Raw genomic sequence first — 23152 nt, 5'->3', positions numbered from 1 at the left:
GGAGGGCATGGCAACCACTCCAGTGTTCTTGCCTGGAGAATCCCATGGACAGAGGAGCCTGGCAGGTTACATCCGTAGGATGGCAAAGAGTCGGACACGACTGAAGCGACTCAGCAAGCATGTGTGCACTCAGAAAACAATCAGTTTAGATCTATACCTCTCATCATACATGAATATATATAGATGTTAGAAAAAAATAGTTAAGCCAGAAAACTGACAGATAGTGGAGGAGATTATTTCATCTCTGAAATTTCTATTCTTAAAAGTAATGCGGGACATCAAAAAGCAAAATATTGAAATATTAAACCTTACATAAAAGTTTAAAAAATTCATTATAAATAAAATTAAGATATAAACAACAAACTGGGAGAACATTTGTAACAAGTGTTACCGCCGAGGGTTTCCATTGCGTGTTGCAATCAGGATACACCTATTCTTGAGAGCCGATGGCGTATGTATGTCTCTTCCCATCTTTTTGTTTAGTAACATCAACTGGTTTTTTAAATAATTTTATTTATTTTTACTTCATTGTTGGCGGTGCTGGGTCTTCATGGCTATAGACAGGCTTCCTCTAGTTGCGGCAAGCAGGGTGCTGCCCTCTGGCTTCTCGTGGCAGTGCCTTTCTTGTTTTGCAGCATGGCTCTAGGGCTTGTGAGCTTCGTCATTGCAGCACGTGGGCTCACTAGTGGATCCTGGGCTTTAGAGCACGGGCTCAGTTGTTGGGGTGCATGGGCTCAGTTGCTCCACGGCATGTGGGATCTTCCCAATCAGGAATCAAACACATGTCTCCTGAATTGGCTGGCAAATTCTTTACCACTGAGCCACTAGGAAAGCTCCCATCAATTGGTTTTTGAACTCAATTACAGTGAGTGTATTTACGCCATAGACAAATGCTATAAACCAGGTATTTTATCCTCCAGAAAAAAAACTGCTGATTTTTAAACACTTACCAAAGCATCCCTGCTTATTATTTTTAATAAAAAAACCCATAAATAAGAACTAAAAAGCACTAAATCTGCAAAAGATATTAACAGAATATCAGCAGAGAAAATGTAAACTGTTATAGTTGTTTTTAAGAGGTGAAAAGAAGAGAAAGGTGTCATTTCTATCCCATCAAATCAGCAGTGATTAAAAACAGTAACTCTCATTGCTGTCAGAGGTATAGTGAAAAAAGCTAATGGAAACTAATGGAACTCTTGTATAAGGCTAATGGGAGTATTCATAGATATAAACATTCTGGAAAACAATTTGGCAATAAGTGTCAAGAGTTTTTACAGTGTTCTTACCCCAGTAATTCCATTTCTAAAAACATATACAATAGAAATAATACAAAGGTAGATATATCTATGCACAAAGACATTTAAATATTAAGAGAATAAATAATCTAACCGTGATTTATGCACCATACAAAGAACTTTTAATGACCTATGAAAGAGTTTATGATATAACTTTATATTAAAGGTATGCTTACAAACAATAGTCTCAGCTTCCTAAAGGGAATGCCTGGAAAGACCAGAGGCGGATGCATCTGGGTGCTTATAGCAACTGTCATTTAGTGGTGAAATTATGAGAAATTGTCCCTAGGTTTTAAATTTATTTCCTAAACTTGCAAATAACTACAATAAACGAGTATTGCTTTTATTAATGTAACTTGGGAAAAAAACACAATAAAGCCATGTTGTTCATGAAACTCTCTTTTCCTAAATTAAAAATAAATTGATTTTCAATCTTTAATGAGCTGCCAGCTTAAGAAAGAAATATTTTGACTTTAAAAAGGAATAAGCAACTGAACTGCTACAATCATGGTTGATTAAACAAGTTCTTTTTTCATTTCTTTTAAAAACCCAAGACAAACTTCTGCTCATACTTGCTTCTATCTTGCTGGCTGATTTAAAAATGGGCTGACTTACTAGGTTTTTAAAAAATACTTGAACAGCAACCATTTATATAACTATTTATTACTTTATAGTCTTAGTTATTTACTAAAGGTAGTTTAGTAGTTTCTTCTTCATAATGTTTTAACTTCATATCTACAACATTTGTGCTGTGTGCTGTGCTAAATTGCTACAGTTGTATCTTACTCTTTGCCACCCCGTGGACTGCAGCATGCCAGGCTTCCCTGTCCTTCACTATCTCCTGGAGCTTGCTCAGACTCATGTTTATTGAGTCAGTGATGCCATCCAGCCATCCCATCCTCTGTCGTCCCCTCTCCTCCCGCCTTCGTTCTTTCCCAGCATCAGGGTCTTTTCCAATGGGTCTACTCTTTGCATCAGATGGTCAAAGTATCTGGAGCTTCAGCTTCAGCATCAGTTCTTCCAATGAATATTCAGGACTGATTTCCTTTAGAATTGACTGGTTTGATCTCCTTGCAGTCCAAAGGACTCTCAAGAATATTCTCCAACACCACGGTTCAAGAGCATCAGTTCTTTGGTGCTCAGCTTTCTTTATGGTCCAGTTCTCACATCAATACATGACTACTGGAAAAACCATAGCTTTGACTATTTGGACCTTTGTCAGCAAAGTAATGTCTCCACTTTTTAATACGCTGTCTAGGTTTGTCATAGCTTTTCTTCCAAGAGCAAGCCCATCTACAACCTTTAAATATTTCCTAATTCAGTTGTCTGCACAATCAGACCAGTCCTTGTCATTTTTCTTCTATATGCCCAACCCTTAACAGGACTGCAAATATTTTGAGATTTTATAGTATTTGGAAAAAAAGTTTTGGCTTTGTCTCTTTTCAGAGCTAATCAAAGATTGGAAAATAAACTTTTAGCAAGATTTATAGTATTTAGAAATGTTTTCCCCCTTAATGCTAAGATTATTTTATTGGAATATAATTAATATGTATTAAAATATATAAATCAAAACATATTTCTAGATAGATTTTGACAAATATAAATGACTATTTAACAACCACTGAAATAAAAATATAGAACATTCTAGAAACCTTTTGATAATTCTGAGAATGCTGTTATTCTTCAATTACTGAGAAGTTTTGACTTCTAAATTGTCAATCCCCATGGCTCAGACAGTAAAGCTCCTGCTGCAATGCAGGGATACCTGGGTTCAGTCCCTGGGTCAGGAAGATCCCCTGGAGAAGGAAATGGCAACCCACTCCAGTATTCTTGCCTGGAAAATTCCATGGGAGGAGGAGGCTGGTGGGCTTCAGTCTATGGAGTCGCAAAGAGTTGGACACGACTGAGCAACTTCACTTTCACTTTGACTCCTGAATTAGGATCTTATTTTAGTGCCTGTGCTATGCTTGATTTTCTCATCATCTCAGTGGCACTGAATCACGTATCTCTCCTTACTTTCATGACAGTTCATTGTCCTGGAAACAGCTTTGGCCACCTTGAGAAGTAACATTGCCTCTTTAGGCACTGCCAGCAGTTCAGGATGTACTAAATACCAATAAAATGTCTTTTAACAGCTCACTAAGGTTTTTTAACTTTTCACATTCCCTCATATACATTATGGGGTCTACAGATAGGAAATAAGTTAACAGATATCCTTAGGATTAAATACAAAGTCATGAGTAAGTCATTTCTGGGTCAATCTCATGGTTTTTGTCTAATTCACTATTCTATCTAATAGGAGAAAAGGGCATGTATTGTGTGAGGGCACTGTTGTCAATTCTCAAAATTCCACACATATAAGGCCAGATTTTTTAAGTTTTTTTCTCTGGAACTTTTGCCTGAAAGTTGCTATCTGAGATTCATCATTCTCACTGGTACATTAAAAACTCTGAAAGATCTGTGGTAAGAATCTGCTCATCTTGGTTTAACACAATCATTTTCTCTTTTGATCAGAAATACTATTTTTCCTTTAATACCTTAAACATCATTCATTCATCCATCTGTTCAGGAGATATTGACAGATCACTGATGACCTCTCATTCATTGTCATAGGTTTGGTGTGGGATTTGGCAGTGAACAAAATGAAGTCTCCGCCCTCACAAAGATTATATCTTAGGAGCAGAAACACAATAAGTAAGTTTAGACCATGGTGGTTTGTAATAAGCACTATGGATAAAAACAGGGTGGGGTTTAAGGGAGATTGTGACTATTGGCCTGTCAAGGAAATGTTCTCTGACAAGGGACCTGACGGGAATGAAGACTCCTTCACAGAAGTGTCTAGGAGAGGATGATCCACCCCAAGTTCATAGCAAGTGCAAAGGCCCTGAGGCTGGAGCATGTTTGGGGTGTTCTAGGAAGTGTTGGGAGCACAGTGTAGCCAGAGTGAAGGAGAGAGGTGCGGGAGATGGGCTCACAGAGATCCAGGGGGTCACATGTGATGTGTCTATGAACGGGCATCGCAACTACCTTATGAAAACCTCTGTTTGAAATGATCACATTCATAGACTCTTAGAGAGTTAGACTAAAATGAACACCTTAGCACAATGTCTGACATTTAATGTTAAACAATTGTCTTTGCTGTCACAAAGAGACATTCAACAATTTTTGAACAGAATTTGCTTCTACTAAAAGTAGAAGTTGAATGACATGAGCGGTTAAAATATTGACTGTTTCCCTCTGAGGTAACTAAATGGTAATCATTTAAGCTTAATAATAGGGACTCATTTCTCTAGTTGAAAACTGCCCCTGACGGTTGATAATCTTTGTCAAGCAATGGTGCCAACACATGGGAAATAAAGAACTACCTCAATGTTCTGGCTGAGTTTTTTGACGATGCTGGTGATGGTCTGGATGTGGTTTTCCAGGAGCTTCCTGGCAAGCGACTCCTCCTTGCGAAAGCCATGAGTCCCCTGAAGACAGGCAGAGATGTCCTCCTTGATGCGGAAGGCTTGCTCAAGGAGGAAAGCTATGGTGCGGTCCTGGTTGTTGAGTCTGTCTTCTAGCTGACTTCTCTGGGTGTTTGGAATGGCAGGAAGAAAAGAATGACCCCTGGTCCAGAAAAGGAAACAACACCGGGACTTTACAAGGGTGAGCTAGAGGAGCCAGAACCAGAGCTTGCAGCTGCCCTTGGACTCCTGTATATTCTCCCCCGAGAGGAGAAGTTTGGTAGGACTTTAAACCCTGCATGGTGAGAATCTTGGTTTATGTCTCATCTGAGAACTGGGTCTGACTTAAGCCTTGATCTTGTATCATCCATTTTCCATGTTTTTCAAGCAGGAATTGTTCTACATTTTACCCGCTATTCTAACAACCCAAATTGGATCCACATAAATTTAATGCCTGATGATCCTATATTGAGAAGTGAGCTGCTTTCTAATTGCTGGGAAAAATGATAGGTCAAAGGCAAAGATTAATAAAAGAGTCAGAAGTTCACAAAAAGTAAAAGAGAAAAATGAATTAGAAAAGAAAAAATACAAAGACTAGGGCTAGTTAGTTATTAGGATAAAGAAACACATAAAATCCCAATAACTCCTGCTGGGATGAGCAAATTACTCCTTCCCTTCACAGATAAACATTTTGGAGAACAAGTTACTTTTGTTGTGTATTTTTCTTTATTTAATTTTCTTTGCTTATTTTTGTGACCTAGTCTCTGTAGTCGTAACTTGTATCTTTTGTTTGAGCTCATTCCCTAGAAGCAAGTCACTAAGTTGTACCTATATTCAAAGTGAGTGAGGATTTACTTCTTGACAAATGGAATACCAGGAAATTTTTGGTCATTCAAAGACCACCACCCTGTTACAGTCATCTAGCTGGCTTCTTGGAAATATCAGAATGCTTCCAGATGTTCTATATTTTGATTTGAGTGGCTGTTACATGGTTAACTGTATTTGTCAAAATCCACCGAGATATAGACTTTGCATATTTTTGATGCTTATTAATTATACCCCAATCAAATACTCTTAGTATTAAGGGGGGAAAGTTTCCAGATCCCTAGAAATCTTGCTAAGAGCTTCTTCTCCTATACAGTAGTTTTCCTAGATTAGCTCTGAAAAGAAGGCAAAGCCAAAACATTTTCAAGTAATGTAAGATCTCACTACATCTACATGTTCCAGGGATGGGAAAGCAACTGCTCTTCAATGTTGCTTCTTTTTTAGGAGCAAGAGGAGAAGACCTGGTGGGAGCAGTTATTCTGTGGGATAGGGGGTGGCTGATGATGGTTTTAGTCTGGCACTCACGCACACCCCACCTTCCAAGCTCACTGGAGCTGACAAGACTTCATTGGTGAACAGGATTTGGCTGAAATCTTCAGGTAAAAATGGACCCACAAGCCAAAATATCACAACTTTGAGGAGCACAGTCTCAAAAAACCAATTAGCCAACAAACAACCTACTAGATTATGTGCAGTGCTTAGTGACTCAGTCGTGTTCAAATCTTTGTGACCCCAGGGACTGCAACCTGCCAGGCTCCTCTGTCCATGGGAATTCTCCAGGCAAAAATATTGGAGTGGGTTGCCATGCCCTCCTCCAGGACTCCTGGGTTATAGATTCCTACAAAAGAGAATTACTAAGTCATACGCAATAAGAGGGCTTCCCTCATAGTTCAGCTGGTAAAGAATCTTCCTGCAATGCAGGAGACCCAGGTTTGATTCCTGGGTCGGGAAGATCCACCAGAAAAGGGATAGGCTACCCACTCCAGTATTCTTGGGCTTCCCTGGTGGCTCAGACAGTAAACAATCTGCCTGCAATGTGGGAGACCTGGGTTTGATCCCTGGGTTGGGAAGATGCCCTGGAAAAGGGAACAGCTACCCACTCCAGTAATGTGGCCTGGAGAATTCCATGGACAGAGGCGCCTGGTGGGCTACAGTCCATGGGGTCACAAAGAGTCAGACACAACTGAGTGACTTTCACTTTCACACAATAAGAAAATTTTTTAAAAAGCAAATAAAAATATTAAAAGTGAAGATATGGGAAGATATTAGCAAAATGAAAAAAGAAAAAAAGAAAAAAAGTAGATATATTAGACATGAAAATAGGTAAAGAAACAAAAAAGGTGGAATAACTATGACAGACAGGAGGTAGCTGAAGAATAAATTAGTGCTTTGGGAGAGAAGACTGAGAACATCTACCAGACCAACGCAGGAGCAGTCATACAACTCGGAAGTGTGAAGAGTCAGAATTAAAATCTCTTGTCTGTCTCCAAAATCAAACGTTAACTTCTACTCCCATACATTCCTGTCATTCTAAGAGATAAAAAACAGAAGCAGAGGACACACCTTAATTAATGCTCCTGATGTGGCCTCATAGAGTGACAACAGAAATGATGCGCAAAAGTGTCCTCAGGCTTCATATCCTCTCTCTCCATAGTTCTTTCTTCTCTCGGTCACGGCCGCCATTATCTCTACTTTTGCCTCCTAACAAAGAATGCATCTTCCACACAACGGCTAAAAGTAGCTGTTCTAAAATGTGAAGATAGAGCTTGCCTCCTGAAAACCCTCTGAAGGCTCATCCGTTCTCTGGGAATAAAATCTTTTTTTCCCCTTCCCAGCCTCATCTCCTCCCACTCTTCTCTCCGTTCACCCTTACTCAGTGACGCAGGCCTTCTTTCTGTTTCTCAGGCAGGCCAGGCAGTTCTCAGCTAAGAGCCTTGGCACTTGCTATTCCTTCCACTGGGAAAGCCCTTCCCTAGTCTCTTCATGGCTGCCTGCTCCCCATTCTTTAGGCATCAGCTTCAGCGCCCCCTCCTCAGACAAACCTCCCTCTCAGTCACTTTCTATGATAATAGCCCATTTCATCGTCTTCATAACATCTGTCATTACCTGATATCATCTAATTCACTTGTTTGTGTGTATTTTCTGCCCTGCATCACGAGACTGGAAGTTCCCTGAAGGCAGGCACTTTGTCTGACTTGTTCTCCACAGTGTCCCCAATGCTGAGAAGAGTGCCTGACACATAGTAGGTGGCCAATAAACTATTTGTTGACTGACTGGTCTGTCTAGCTGGACTGTTTCCTTAAGGCTCCGTTGTTAGAAAATCGGAGGAAAAAAAAAATGGTTGTACAAAGCTATAAGTTGTTAGAGCCTCAAGGCGTACAGTTTGCTTTCCTGAGCAGTATGAAATATTTAGCGTCGGTCTGGGTGAGATTCAGCTCTCCTATCACCTGCACATCTGAGGAGCAGAGATGACTCAGCCTAGGGTTTCATCAGTCAGATTCCATCTATCACTCATTTGGCTCAAAAATGTTTTTCTGGAAAATTACCAGATGGAACCTTGTACATAGAAAACCCATTCCTTTAACCCCCCTGCTGAGCTGACAGTGCTACCCTGGCTGGAACTGATGAGTCACAGGCAGAGGAGAAGGGGGTGTCTGGCCCTGTGGACGGTGGCGCATAGCCTAGCGGTGGACTGCAGCGCTAGTCCTTGTTTTCCTTGAGCTGGTGCTTCTTTCTGTTCTCCTGACAACCTGCAGCCTGGATTTGCCAGTGAAAGAGTATTTCATCCCCGTTGTTCTGTTCTGGGCTTCCCTGGTGGCTCAGCTGGTAAAGAATCCACCTGCAATGTGGGAGACCTGGGTTTGATCCCTGGGTTGGGAAGATCCCCTGGAGAAGGGAAAGGCTGCCCACTCCTGTATTCTGGTCTGGAGAATTCTCTGGACTGTATAGTCGGTGGGGTTTCTATATAGACCTTTGTAAATCATGCTGTATTCCCGTCAACGTTTAGAATTTGTTTTCTCTTAGATATTCTCAGTATGGCAGACACTGTTGGTTACCTTCCTAATAGCCATCCCTGCTTCTGCCTGATTTGGTTCATCCTCCTGACCCCTAGGTCCTTCAGGGTCGGGGGCAGGGGCACAAGCTAATCTTGGTGGCCCCGTTATTCTGAGCTGAGATGCCATTGGTTTAGGGAGGACCATGTGAAGCAATACTGGCCAATGAGATGCAAAGGGGAGCCTACTGTGGGGTTTCTGAGTAAGGTTGCTTGCCTTTAAGAAGAGATTATCCTAAAAGATTATGTCCAGCTCTTTGCGATCCCGTGGACTGTAGCCCACCAGGTTCCTCTCTCTGTCCTTGGAATTCTCCAGGCAAGAATACTGGAGTAGTTGCCATTTCCTTCTGCAGGGAATTTTCCCGACCCTGGGATGAAACCTGGGTCTCCTGCACTGCAGGCAGATTCTTTACCAACGGAGCTACTAGGGAAGCCCTTAAGAAGAGATACCCAGAAAGAAACTTCCCTTTTCTTTCCTGGATGTTGTCATGTCTGTGTGGGATGCCTGGACCTGCTGAAGCCATCTTGTGATCATGAGGGGAAAAAGGATGGCTGGGAAGAAGGACTGAAAACACTTGGGCACTTGATGTTGTTAAGCCTCCAAATTAACCGAATTCTAGATTTTTAATGTGAACTAATCAATGTCCTTACATATAAGCCATTTTGGTTGGAGTTTTAATGTGTAGCTGAAAGCACTGTCTCTATATCTAGTAACTTACCAATAAAAATGTCAATTGAAATAGAAATATGTCAATCAATATTACTAAATGTCTACTCTGGTCCATATATAATAAATAAAGGTTCTGTTCCTCAAGGAACTTAGTCTGATTCAGTATTTCTTGCAAAGAAACTTTTTATAGGGGTCATGAAGGAAAGGAAGATGCTAAAATGAAGATTCCTTGGCACCACGATAGACCTTTTAATTCATAATTTTGAGGGTGAGTGGAAGAACAAGAATATGTATTTTAGGGATTTCTCCGGTGGTCCAGTGGTTAAGACGCCATGCTTCCATCGCAGGGGATTTAGGTTCAATCCCTGGTCAGGGAACTAACATCCCACATGCCTCAAGGCACAGACAAAAAAACAGAATTAAAAAATGAAGCCACTGTAGCTTAAAAACTTTCAAAGAATTTGTGTTTTAAATAAACACTTAGATGAATATATTCTAATGACTGAGCATCGCTGACTTATTTAAGACTGGTCTGGTGGTGATGGGGAGGGGGGTGAGACCAGTGCTTATAACTGCTCTGCAGTCCAGGCTCACCAGGGGCCTGTGTGCCCCCACTCTTTGGATGTACTGTCAGCTGGTGTCAGGAGTGTCTCCAGAAAGGCCATTCTATCCACAGGATTATGTCTGAGAAAAAAGACCTAAGACAGGAGAGGGACCAGCAGAACAGGACTGCCACCTCTGCTCAGATGCCAGTCTGCAGTTCTGCCTTCCGGATTGGCCTCAATATTGTTGCTCTTTGGCGCATGGAGGGAAGCCTTGCAGGGCAGCACCACTGCTGTGTGAATGTGCTTGCCTGCAGCCATGGAACTTTAAGTGGCATATACATGATGAACTGTAGTTACTTGTTTTCTTTTGATTCTTAATATTTATTTTTAAAGCTTATTTTATGGTTTAGTGGAGAATGTTCCTTTTTGAAATTTCTTTTTCATGCCTGAGATATAGTAAATCTCATACTATGAGATACAGTGAGATATATATTGGAATATTATTATTATCATTTGCTAATGATGTTTAATGGGCTTCCCTGGTGGCTCAGACAGTAAAGCATCTGCCTGCAACGTGGGAGACCTGGGTTCGATCCCTGGGTTGGGAAGATTCCCCTGGAGAAGGGAATGGCAACCTGAAGCACCAAATGATGCTCTGTTTAGCTTTACTTGTGTGATCCCTATCAGATAAAGAGAGCTTAAATATATATTTCCTATTTTTCTGCCATAAGGACATAGAATATTGCTTTCCAAATGACCTTCATAAACCAATGACTGGAGTAACATCCAACACATGAACATTCTGTCTTCTAAGAGAGATTCCTGGTAACACTGTTGTTCAGAACATCAGATCATCTGAAAGTTTAAAAACTGAGGCTTTTCACTAGTAACAAGATGTGGTTACCCTGAATTTGAAAAATTCACTGCTTTATTAGTATATCATATCAGTGAGACTTCTGTATCTAAATTTAACTGTGAAAGGAAAGATAGAACTGAATATTCCAGACTAGCACAGATGGAGTTTCTAACCACAGGAGGAAGTATTCCTAGGGGGCCTTTTCAGAGGGATATTTGGACTTTACATAGATCATTGATTATGTAGCTGACAACTGAGTCTGAACAGATTTTCTGCAAACTCTGAGTTCTAGTTCTCCATGGTTCGTGTGACTTACACCAGCTGTGCTGTTGCTGGCAGATGCATTGGTACATAGTGACTTTCATGTCTCTGCCTGTCCTGTTCTTGTGACTAGAGCACTAAATTTACTTAGGAGATTTGGAAAACCATTTCAGCAACCTGTAACATTCAAGAGACAGAAATTGGAAAATTGAAACTCCTTTCTAGAACACAAAGGGGCATAGCTGAAGAGAATTTTCATTTCTGTGAGATTTATTCTATGCCTAAATACATTCTCAGTGCATACAGTCTGGCAAACAATAGTGAAATAAAGTGACATTTCAGAGAATACTTTGCTGCGTCACAAAAATAATCCATGAGTATGTGCATAGAGCGATGGGATTGAGAATGTATTTTCTATCATTTCCCAGTTGCTTGTTCCTGACTGTTGCCCTTTCAGATGGTTTTGGTAGCTCTTGAAGCCTCCTTTGCTGAGTTTTACACACAGGGCTGAAAGCAGGAGGTGAGTGAGGGAGGCAATTTCAATTTTAAATCATCCATAACAGGAAGAAGTAGCCCAGTGGGGTTGGGTCAAGACTGGCCTGCATGGAGGAACCAGGAAAGGAAAGGACCCTAAACAGTGATGCCTCTGAGAAGAGGCTGGAAAAAGAGACTGGCTGTGGACTTTTCCCAGATTCAAGTTACGTAGTATGAGGCAAACTCCCTATGCTCAATAACATTTTCAGTAAATTACAGACTTCATAAGGTACCTGCAGTGATTGGCTTTCTGGTGGAGACATTCAGGCAGGCAGGTGTTCCTGAGTCTCTGTGTGGATGGGGGCTTGGTGGACATCTGGGGGACACAGGGAAACACATGGACTGCAGCAGCGAGTTGTCTTGATGGTACCTGGAGTTCTTACAGCGTTTTGTGGTGCTCTTGAAACCCTGACCCTCATTACCTTGCTACTGTTGGGATTTGTGTGCTATTTATGTGAGTCTCCAGGAGAAATAAGACTCTATGTGAAGTGGGAAGACTGGGGGTTCAAGTTCTGCCTCTGCCGCTTAATATCCTTCACCCCTAATAAGCTGTCCAGAAGAGAACCCCTTTATTTGTCCTATGGAGATGACTCCTGCCCTTCTGAGTTGGCTGAAGTTGATAAGTTTACCTAATGTATCTAAAGTGCAAGTCGCTCAGTCATGTCCGACTCTTTGCAACCCCATGGACTAATTCTCCAGGCCAGAATACTGGAGTGGGTAGCCTTTCCCTTCTCCAGGGGATCTTCCCAACCCAGGGATCAAACCCAGGTCTCCCACATTGCAGGCGAATTCTTTACCAGCTGAGCCACAGGGGAGCCCAAGAATACCCCCCAAGGGATAGGGGGTAGCCTATCCCTTCTCCAGCAGATCTTCCTGGTTTGATCTTCAGGAATCGAACCAGAGTCTCCTGCATTGCAGGTGGATTTTTTTTTTTTACCAGCTGAGCTATGCTACTGCTACTGCTGCTAAGTCACTTCAGTCGTGTCCGACTCTGTGCAACCCCATAGACGGCAGCCCGCCAGGCACCCCCATCCCTGGGATTCTCCAGGCAAGAACACTGGAGTGGGTTGCCGTTTCCTTCTCCAATGCATGAAAGTGAAAAGTGAAAATGAAGTTGCTCAGTCGTGTCTGACTCTTAGCGACCCCATGGACTGCAGCCCACCAGGCTCCTCCACCCATGGGATTTTCCAGGCAAGAGTACTGGAGTGCGGTGCCAATGCCTTCTCCGACTGAGCTATGAGGGAAGCCCTAATGTATCTAAAGTGCCTTGTAATGTCTACAAGGGTCACACGTGTGTTCTTATTATGATAATTATTAATGATTAGATGGTGTTATGGGAAAAGATATGTTGATGTTCTAACTCCTACCACCACAGAATGTGACCTTGAAGGTCATGGTAGATGTGACTAGTCACACTTATGGGGGTTGGTGGGTGCCTAAGGCAGTTTGACTGATGTCGTTATAAGAAGACAGCCGTGTGAAGGCGGAGACACAGGAGGAGACCATGTAAAGAAGGAGGCAGAGATTAGGGCTGTGCATCTGTGAAGCAAGGGGCACCAGGGATTGCTGGCTGTCACCAGAAGCTGAGAGGTGAATTTCTCTCAGAACCGTCTCCCCAGAGCCCTTAGAAGGAATCAACCTGCCGACGCCTTGATTTCGTACTTCTAACTCCTGGAATTGTGAGGCAAAATGTCTGCTGTTTGTGGTACTGTGTTGTTGCAGCCCTAGGAATCTGATACAAATGCTAAATTATTTGAGGCTAGTTTCTAGCCCAAGAGAAATGTAAGGAATTTATTATCCCATGGTTCGATTTCTCCGTAATGCTTATAGTCAACGGAACACTTTCACAAACATCCATTCATCTCATCCCTGCAACAAGTCCTTGGTATAAGTAAAATTTTTCTCAGTTTAGGTGGAAACTAAAGCTTGGAGATTATCAGTAATCCAGCCAAGAAATATTAGCCTGCCCCTTTGACTCTTTTACCTACATCACAGCAGCTTTATTTAGACCAATTAGAACTTTTCTCGGTTATTTTTATATATATATATAATTTGTATATATAAATTAAATATTTATATAAATCCATGAGTTATTCTCAGAGATAAGATATATTTATTCCTCTGAAATATAAATATACATGTATATATATACTCAAGATAAATATATGTATTCGTAGATATAAAGCTATATATATATTTAATTGGCATACATATTTACACATGTATATTCTTAATATATAAGTATATAGTCAAGATATATGTTTCTATATGATGTTATATATAACTTGCATATGTATAACTATATTCTCTGCATATATATATGTGTGTATATATATATATTTAGATTGCTTCCAATGTTATGCAATTTTTCACCCCAGTTATCTTTCCTGTGCTTGGTTCATATCTCTCCTTGGAGTCCTAAGGATCCTCTCTGTGGTCCAGGAGTTGGAGGGACGTGCTCTCTGCTCTAGAGAACCAAGGCTGGCCTTTGTCTGACCTCAGCTCAGTTCTCACACTAGCTCTTGGGTGTGGTGAGAATTCAGGGAGCCTCCTGGGATGGGAGGGAGTGAGCTTCGTGTGGGCAGTTCTGCCTTGATTGACATGGGAGTGTTGTGGGTAATGCCCATTTCCTGTGGCTGCATCCACCCGTAGCCGGAGTCTTGCCCATCATGGGGGTGGGGGTGCTCAGGGAGATGATGCCAGAGAGAGAATAACAGACTGCACTGTGGCTGACAGCAGTGCCTCCCAGGCTCAGCTAAGATGTGAATCCAGGCAGCTGAAACTCCATGGATGGACTCTATGGAGGAAGATCAGATATAGCTGCATTCACGTCTTCCACACTGCAAGGGACGGACTAGAGGCAAAGATGTCCCAGGATTTTAAGATGTTCCAGGGTGTGTGTGTGTTGAAAAGATAGCCAGCAGAGGGTGTGGATATCCAAGTGGTTAGGGAAATAGGCTTTGAGATCATGGAGACACAGATTTCTGTGTTAGAATCTTGGTTTGTCATTGTGTTGTGTGACTGTGGGCAAGTACTTGATTCCTCTGAACCCCAGTGACTTCATCTTTAAAATAGAAACACTCTCTACCTCTTGGAGTTACTGTGAAGATTCAATAGATAATTAACACAGAGTGAGACCCGGAAGCTTACTCTGATGGCTCAGATGGTAAAGTGTCTGTCTGCCCACAATGAGGAAGACCCAGGTTCGATCCCTAGGTCAGGAAGATACCCTGGAGAAGGAAATGGCAACCCACTCCAGTATTCTTGCCTGGAAAATTCCACAGGTGGAGGAGCATGGCAGGCTGCAGTCCATGGGGTCACAAAGGGTCGAACATGACTGAGCGACTTCACTTAAGAGCCGGAAACGTTAACGCTGCGTATGGTCAGTGGGGCCAGAGACCTGTGCAGGGTGGGAGGGTTCTGCCACATAATAAACAACTTGCTCACAACCCAGAGTGCCCTGTATATCTTTTATTTCATAAGCTATGCAGACTATTTTGAGCTTTCTCACCTGAGAGCTGCTGCTGCTGCTAAGTCGCTTCAGTCGTGTCTGACCCTGTGCGACTCCATAGACGACAGCCCACCAGGCTCCCCTGTCCCTGGGATTCTCCAGGCAAGAACACTGGAGTAGGTTGCCATTTCCTTCTCCAATGCATGAAAGGGAAAAGTGAAAGTGAAGTTGCTCAGTCGTGTCTGACTCTTAGCGACCCCGTGGACTGCAGCCCACCAGGCTCCTTCATCCATGGGATTTTCCAGGCAAGAGTACTAGAGTGGGGTGCCATTGCCTTCTCCCACCTGAGAGCTAGTTGCCCTCAAAGATGGATATGATACTGCCAAATAAAACCCAAGACATCGCCAACCTAACATGACCTACCCCATGAAACACTCAGCCAACAGTGTTTTTTGTCTTCCTTTCTTGTGTATCCTGATGTGAAATATCTGTCTTCGTGTGGCAACGAGAGTGATGCATCATGGTATAATAAAATGTCTGCCACAGTCCTAGGAAGAAGCGTTGAACATGACTATATTCCAGGCCCCGAATGTCCTATTTGACTTACAAGTAGAGCTCATTAATCATTTATTATTTTGCCCATCTGGCTCACTGAGAGTTTTATGTATCCAAATTTTAAATACCATTCTTTGGCTATCACCCAGACCTCCATCATCCTCAAATGTACTCCTGAGAGCATCTCTGAGATACATATTGGCTATAGCTCAGCCTGGACAACTCCTCAGTACAAAACAACTTCATTTCTTTGGCCCAGAGAGCATCACAGTTCAGGTTTATACCCCCCTTCTTTTTATTCCAGCCCTCTCTGCCCCTGTTCTGTGTCTGATACACCGCAGGAATGTTCCAGCCTTAGCAAATTTGCTTTCCCCTGTACGTGCATGTGGAGCCCTCCTTCATCTCCTGGTTTTTGCTCAAATGCTAACTTCTCACAAGGCCTACCCTGGCCAGATGATCTAACAGTGTGAATCTGTTCCTCTTCCTAGAACAAATGTTCCATGAGGGCAGCGTCTTTGTTCTGTTCACTGAAGACTGTTCAAGGGCCTGCCATGTAGTAATATAGTCAGTAAATATATATAATCAGTAAATATTTGCTAGGTGAATAAATGGTTATAACCAGTTTTTGCAGGAACCTAAGGGATAGAAGAGACCTTAAGAGTAATTTGATTTTGTGGCGAGATACCTGTTTGTTTTTTCAGGAGATTCAATTGAAGAAAATGAAAAAGTAATTTATGAGCAGAATTTGTTTTCCACTCCAAATGAAATCCTGTGGGGGAATAATGTATGCTCTTAAATCTTAACCACTTACTTCATTACGTGAAAGAGTGCTTAGGAGTGTAACTTGTGGGCAGCGTTGAGAAACAGCAAATGGTGGTGACTCTAATCTGCATTCTAGAAATGACTTCTGGATCTTACCTAGAACTGAGACAGCCCTTGGGACTCAGGCGCTTAAAACCCCACCCCATTTGATAGAGGAGGCAGAGATTGCCTGGAGAAAAGATATTTTCATTTTCTTAAGGTCACATAGCTGATTACTGGCAGATTCAAAAGCTGGTGCCTGGCCACCATGCAATGCTCCTTCTACCAGCAGAAGAAAAAGGTGTTGGTGCTTCTCTGCTTAATTAAACTTAAATGAGCGCTGACTGCACTATCATGAAATCAGTGGATGTCTGTTCGTTGCGAATCTATAAACACATGGGGAAATCAGAATTATTTACTGCCTTTAATATAATGTCACCATAATTGTCCTAGAAATGATTGCAAGCATTCCGCCTCCCCCTGCTACATGGATTATTAATACGACCTAACATTTAGCAAGCACTAATAGAGTGTGGGTGTTGCTCCAACTGCCTGAGGCTGAGAAGAGCCGTGTACACGCTCGGGCTGCCTGCCTTTTTAATGTGCTTTTCTGTAGCCAAACTCCGTTCATAGAATAGGCGTTTATCCCTCTTGCTGCTGGATTTCTTTTTTTTTTTACTCATTTCAGTTGTTTTTATTATTTGTTTTTAGTATTACCTGTAAATATGCCCACATAGATTTATAAGGCAGAGCCTCTGAGAATATATAACATATATTCAGACTATTTAATGAGTTTTGTACTTGTGTGAGTACTCCTCTTGCATATCAATACCTTTGTTACCACTCAATGCATACTATCACTTGAAGGAGGAAGTCATTTTTAAAATTATTGTGTTTATGATTGAAATGCCCAAATGTCATTTTGCTTTTCCAGTTAATCAGAAATCTGCTGCTCTAAGCAGAGCCCTAAAGATTCAATTGCTCCACCATTATTCTCCATTACTTCTGTCAACTGCAGCTCTGTAGGAATCGAAATTCAATGCGTCATGATAGGCTGTGGTAGGTGTATCGAAAAGTATTAAGGCCAGAGAGTCCCTGCCTTTAGGGAGTTTGCAGCCTGCTCTGGGAGATTAGAGGAGAGAGACCAAAAGAAAACCAGCCATCTCAGGTGGTACATTGAAGGCTCTTAGTATATGACTTAGGCAGCAAGAGAAGGGATGTGGGGGAGATCAAGGTAGAAATGAATCCTGAGGTCATCATGCTTTGGCTTTGAATCATTGAGTCCATCTTTCCCTGTGTTTCAATTTTGCTTTCTCTGGAATCCAGGAAATGGCAAAAATTTCTTTGGATTTCAAGTTTGTTGCCATCTTCCAGGGATTTTCTCCCATCTTCTATGATGTAAGTCACCAGCCTGAGCTAATGAAATGCACTTGGGTTCACATTGGAATTTGACAGAAGAATGATTTCTATTCTCTATTTGTGGAGAGTCAGATGGGAATAGGTCTCTGTGTTCTCCTTGGATGGCAGGGTTAGCTAATATAGCCAATATGATCATTATTTTTGTGCATGCCACCTTCATTGTCCTTAACGAAGGAAAAATGCCATCTATCCACGTGTCTTATTTTTAAACATTAAAAAAACACCCTTTCCTCTTGTTTGGTTTCATTGTCTCTAAATTATAGCCTCATTATCCCATAAACAAACGAATTAGGGGTAGCATGAAAAGAAGGGCTGAAATACTGTGCTTGATCTGCTTGGAATGCATTAAATGCAGTTGAATAAGAAACAGGGAAATTCTTAATGGTGAACATTCTGGAATATTTGTGGCATGCATGCGTGCTCAGTCACGTCCAACTCTTTGCAACCCCATGGACTGTAGCCCACCAGGCTCCTCTGTCCGTGGAACTTTCCAGGCAAGGATACTGGAGTGGGTTGCCATTTCCTCCTCCAGGGGATCTTCCCTATCCAAGGATCGAACCTGCGGCTCTTGCATCTCCTGCATTGGCAGGTGATTTCTTTACTACTGTGGCACCTGGGAAGCCGCTGTAATATTAGTAATTTTTAAGGTTTTATTGACTTCATGGTTAAAAGTAATTTAAAAATGAAAATCCAGTATTTTTACTTTTCATGTGGAATCATTTAATTTGTTCGATCATTTTTTTCCCACCTATGGTCATGATGTATATTTTAGCATCAGAATTATTTTAAAGGTACAGTGAGTGGGTCTTAGAGTTTCTAGTTCAACCTCTTTATTTGGCAAATGAGAGAACAAGCCCAGGGACACAGGGGACTAAGTATGAGGTCATGCAGAGAATTATTGGAAGGCCTGACACTAAATCCCAATTGTCCTGAAAACTTTAATGGGGGCGTCAGATCACATCCCTCTGTGACATACTCAAATGGAAACTCAAACTAGTATGCATTGTCCTGTGATACTGACTTGTCCAAACTAAGATCTTTTGGACAATGTGCATGTATTAATTGTATATTTCCAAGTCCCCGGAGTTGCCCCTCTCTGTAGACCTTCCCTGGATGAGATTCAAGTGTGGCACTGTAAATAGCAGAAACAAAAATGTTCTGATGATTGATTTAATATATTTCAAAATTTCCTGAGTTTTTAATCTTGAAATGTTAACATAGTCATTTGATTTATTTTGAAAGTCACAGTTAAATATATCTTATCTTGTCGTATGTCTTTCATTGCCTATGTTGTGTTATCTATATGAAACTGTAGGGGCTATTTAAAGAGGAAGCAGTAAAATTGGCATGTTTTGTCACTCAGAGAGGAATAAGGGATGTTCACTTTCCTGACATTGTTTAATGTGGTCCTTCTGAAAGCAGAGAACTAGTTTAGATAAACTCAAAGATCTCATTCAGTCCCTTTAATTTCTAATGTAATCATCAACCATAGTTAAAACTGTTGTAATTCAGACTTACTTGTCAACATATTCAACTAGATCTGTAGAATTCTTGGTTGACATTTTGGCCGGAGAAAATCTTACCTGAAACAAAGGTCATGGGTTTACAATGTATTGTTAGCTTCTTTATAGGGAAATCTTATCCATCTTATGATGTTTTAATTTAAAACAAAATCGATGCTATACGTCACAGATCATTAGCTCAGTTAGTCTTGCACATGCTCCCTTTGTACCTCTAGAGGCTAAAACCCAAATCAAGTTCTGGGAAAATTCTGGACAGGTTGCATTTCATATATTTGGTACCATAGTCAAGAAAAACTTTCTGGAAAAGTCAAAACCATAGATTATTCTTAGATGGTATTTTAATGAAATAGCAAACAATTACTGTCTGGGTTACTAAAGATGTCTTCATAGAGTGAATTATTCCTGACCTGGTAAATTCCAATGAGAATCAGCTAATTTTAAAAGACAAAGCCAAAATCTAGAAAACTTGTATATTCAAATAATTTTGTTTTCTAAGAAATCTGTTTGTCAGAGTCTTATAGTCAATGAGAAATAAAAGTATAGAGCACAGATATGTACATAATTTCTAATGTTTAACATAATTGGCTGTATGGACACTAATTCAATAAAATGATACTAGAAAGTTCTATATCTGCAAGAAAATTCATTTAATTTTGTAGCATTTCTAGAAGGAAAGAGGTTACCAAATGTGCTTACTATTTTGCTTGTATTGAAAATGTTTTAAATATTAATGTTCTTTTATTTTTTAAAATTAAAAGAAAAAATGAATTTACCTTCATTTTAATAGCCTGTCACTGAACTGGATACAATCTGGAGAGTATGAGTTGTATTCCAGTTAAAAACTTAAATATGTTCCTAGGGTATTTTTTCTTGGTTTATGTTATTAACGACTGGAATGGTGAGCAGAGTATGTTAAAACCCATGACAGAAATCATTCTTTTTGCAAAGGCCTTAAGAATGACCATATCTTCTTAATTTAGGGCTAAAAAAAACTTATTTGAAAACCTCTCTCCTCCAATAAAACTTAAAAAAAAAAAAAAGGTAAGTTTGTTTTCAGTTCAGTTCAGTTGCTCAGTCGTGTCCAACTCTTTGCGACCCCATGAATCGCAGCACGCCAGGCCTCCCTGTCCATCACCAACTCCCGGAGTTCACTCAGACTCACGTCCATTGAGTCAGTGATGCCATCCAGCCATCTCATCCTTGGTCGTCCCCTTCTCCTCCTGCCCCCAATCCCTCCCAGCATCAAAGTCTTCTCCAATGAGTCAACTCTTCACATGAGGTGGCCAAATTACTGGAGTTTCAGCTTTAGCATCATTCCTTCCAAAGAAATCCCAGGGTTGGTCTCCTTCAGAATGGACTGGTTGGATCTCCTTGCAGTCCAAGGGACTCTCAAGAGTCTTCTCCAACACCACAGTTCAAAAGCATCCATTCTTTGGCGCTCAGCCTTCTTCAGTTTGTTTTCAAGGAGGCTAATATAGAACAACACCTGACAACAGGCTCTCCTGGCCAGCCGACTCAGTGGAAGGGACCAAAAAAAGCTTGAGGCTGTGCAGAGGGAGCCAGTGAGCCATTTAATTGTGCTTCAGACCCTCTCTGCCCAATGTTGAGTGGAGTTCACCATGAGTCTGGTGCTCCAAAGCCAGGTCTTTGCTAGAGAATGGGTTTATTATACTGATGCCCTGAGCACACAGATGTCTGTGGTATGGAAACCATCCCAGCTCCTTGGAGAACAGGATTGGTCTTCTGCCCTGGTTTGTGTTTTCACTCTGGATTCCAGCTGGAACAGTGCTGTGCCATGGGCTCCCCATCTGCTTAATGCCAGCTCTTTCCTTCTCACCCCTCCACAGCTGTAGCCCAGCCTGTGGGAGCTTGTCTGTGGGCTGGTCCCTGGCCTTGTATGTTCGGCACCTCCTACTCTTTTGTGAGCACTTGTGGAAAGAAAGAGTGCGATGCACATTGCGTCCAAGGACAATGACTAACTGGGCTATTGTTTTCGTTTCTTCCTTTGAAGTAAAGCAGTTGGATATATATCTGTTTTATCTATTTATTTTTTAAATCAGTTTTATTTCGCTCATTTTAAAGTTTTGCTTTGGAAGACAATAAGTAGCATTCTCTTAAAAGCATACCTGCAAGTCACATACTTTTAAAGTAATAAATGTTAAACTTGACAATTCAGGGAAATTTGGAAAAATATAGAAAAAGTAAAAGATACAGAAAAAAACAATCCTAGAGCAAAAGCTGTTAACATTGGGGCATAATCTATTTACTCTTTGTGCACTTTTTTAGGTATTTAAGACTAAGGTTTTATATTTTTGCTAATTGAATATAGGAGTCAGCTAACCCACTGGATTGAATTGAATATAGGAGTCAGCTATTCCTACAAACTAAGCATAATTATATCAAAATTGCCTCATAAACAACTGTGATTATCACAGGACATTTAGAAGTATTAGTTTTCATTTGTTTAGTAATAATGCTTTGCAATATAGAATGGACTATAAAATATGATCACATATATGATGTAATTTCATTCTTGAAACAGCTCTGTGAAGTGAGAATCATTAACTTACGGATAACAACAGTTACCTTAAGTAACTGAAATCCTTCTTTATTAGAGAAAGAATTTAAGATGATTATTTTTATAGGTGAGAAATCTGAGAATCAGAGAAGCAAGGAACTTACTCAGCATCATGCAGGTGGTGATAATGGTCAAGCTGAGTCCTTCCTACCTGCCTTTGCCTTAGAGGCTCATTCAAGCTCCACATCTTAGGATAGGCCTAATCAGCCCATTTCACACAAGAGGAGGCAGAGAGTTTTTAAGTAACTGAGTCATGCAGCCAATATGCGGTACAGCCAGTAGATACCAAAAGTCATTGCTTGCCATTATGCTAGCTTTCCGGTCCTCTTCCCATCACAAGAGGCTGTATCCGCTAGTCAGAATTATAAAGCAAAGTCTGAAAACGCTGCTTATTAGAGTGTTTCTTAAAAAATTAATGGGGAAGATATGACAAGTACATAACAATAAAAATTTTATTTAGTTATTTTCTTTTTTGTTAGAGATAACATCCACACTTTGAGTTCCTTTTAAATCTTCACAAAAATAAATAATGATCAAATTTCTAGCTCCCCATATTAAAAGTCAGTCCAGTGAATGAACTGACAAATCGAGATCATTTTTCTTTACAGCTTGTGCTGGCCTCAGTCATTTTTTCAAAGCAGAACAAACAGGAAAGGTAAGAGAGTGAAAAGGAAAGCAACTCTTCCTGGACTCCTGAGATCTCTCTAAGCAACATTAAGCTTTAAAGAAGCTGAACAAAATATCCTATTTTTCATATGAATATCTAAGAGTACTTGCTTTCTTTTCTTGCTCACTGGCTGAGCCAGGAAGGGGGCCATCAGGTTCTTCTGGCTGTTCCTTGGCAGCGGCAGCCGGGGAGGCACTTTTGTTTACATCCGTCTCTAGGCAACCAGAATGCTGAATCAGATCAGGAACTACTGCAAATGAAGTTTTTGCAGTGGTGGCAGTTGTTTATTTTTCAATTGAGAGCAGTTTCTGAACATACAGTGAAATTAAAGGGAGGCTTCCCATTGTTTCACACGTCTTTCCCTCCTTCCTCTCCTCCCCAGTTCTCCCCCAGGTCCGCATCACACCTACAGAACAGCTTATCACCTCGGATACTGCCATGAGACAGTCAGGAAACTGCTAAGAGGCATTCATCTAGGTCAGACTGATAATAGGCAATGATTCCTCACCCCATTGTGCCGAAGCCTTCTGAGTACCTACTTCAGGATTTATTACCTTGTTTGTATGTAAAAAGAAATATAAGTAAGCTAGCCAAGAATGAGACATGTAGAGTCCTTGAGTAATCCATGAGATAAATACCTGAACTCATGATGCTTGATTTCCTGACTTCATTTT

The 23152-nt window shown here is 41.0% G+C and overlaps 1 protein-coding gene across 1 annotated transcript in view; it reads right to left on the bottom strand.

The window, feature by feature from the left end:
- Positions 1 to 22688, bottom strand: part of FAM81B (family with sequence similarity 81 member B) — a 53165-nt gene extending 30477 nt beyond the window's left edge. Inside the window, exons 1-3 of the mRNA XM_069592587.1 lie at positions 22589 to 22688; positions 19229 to 19293; positions 4661 to 4904 (exon numbers count right to left, since the gene is read on the bottom strand). Coding sequence (XP_069448688.1) covers positions 4661 to 4904; positions 19229 to 19272 — 288 coding nt within the window. The 5' untranslated portion in view covers positions 19273 to 19293; positions 22589 to 22688. The remainder of the gene's footprint in view (positions 1 to 4660; positions 4905 to 19228; positions 19294 to 22588) is intronic.
- Positions 22689 to 23152: the final 464 nt, after the last annotated feature.

The sequence above is a fragment of the Ovis canadensis genome, chromosome 5 (genome assembly GCF_042477335.2).
Source record: "Ovis canadensis isolate MfBH-ARS-UI-01 breed Bighorn chromosome 5, ARS-UI_OviCan_v2, whole genome shotgun sequence".
NCBI classification, from domain to species: Eukaryota; Metazoa; Chordata; class Mammalia; order Artiodactyla; family Bovidae; genus Ovis; species Ovis canadensis.
The sequence above is the reverse complement of the archived record's forward strand: the minus strand, read 5'-3'. Positions and strand labels throughout refer to the sequence as shown.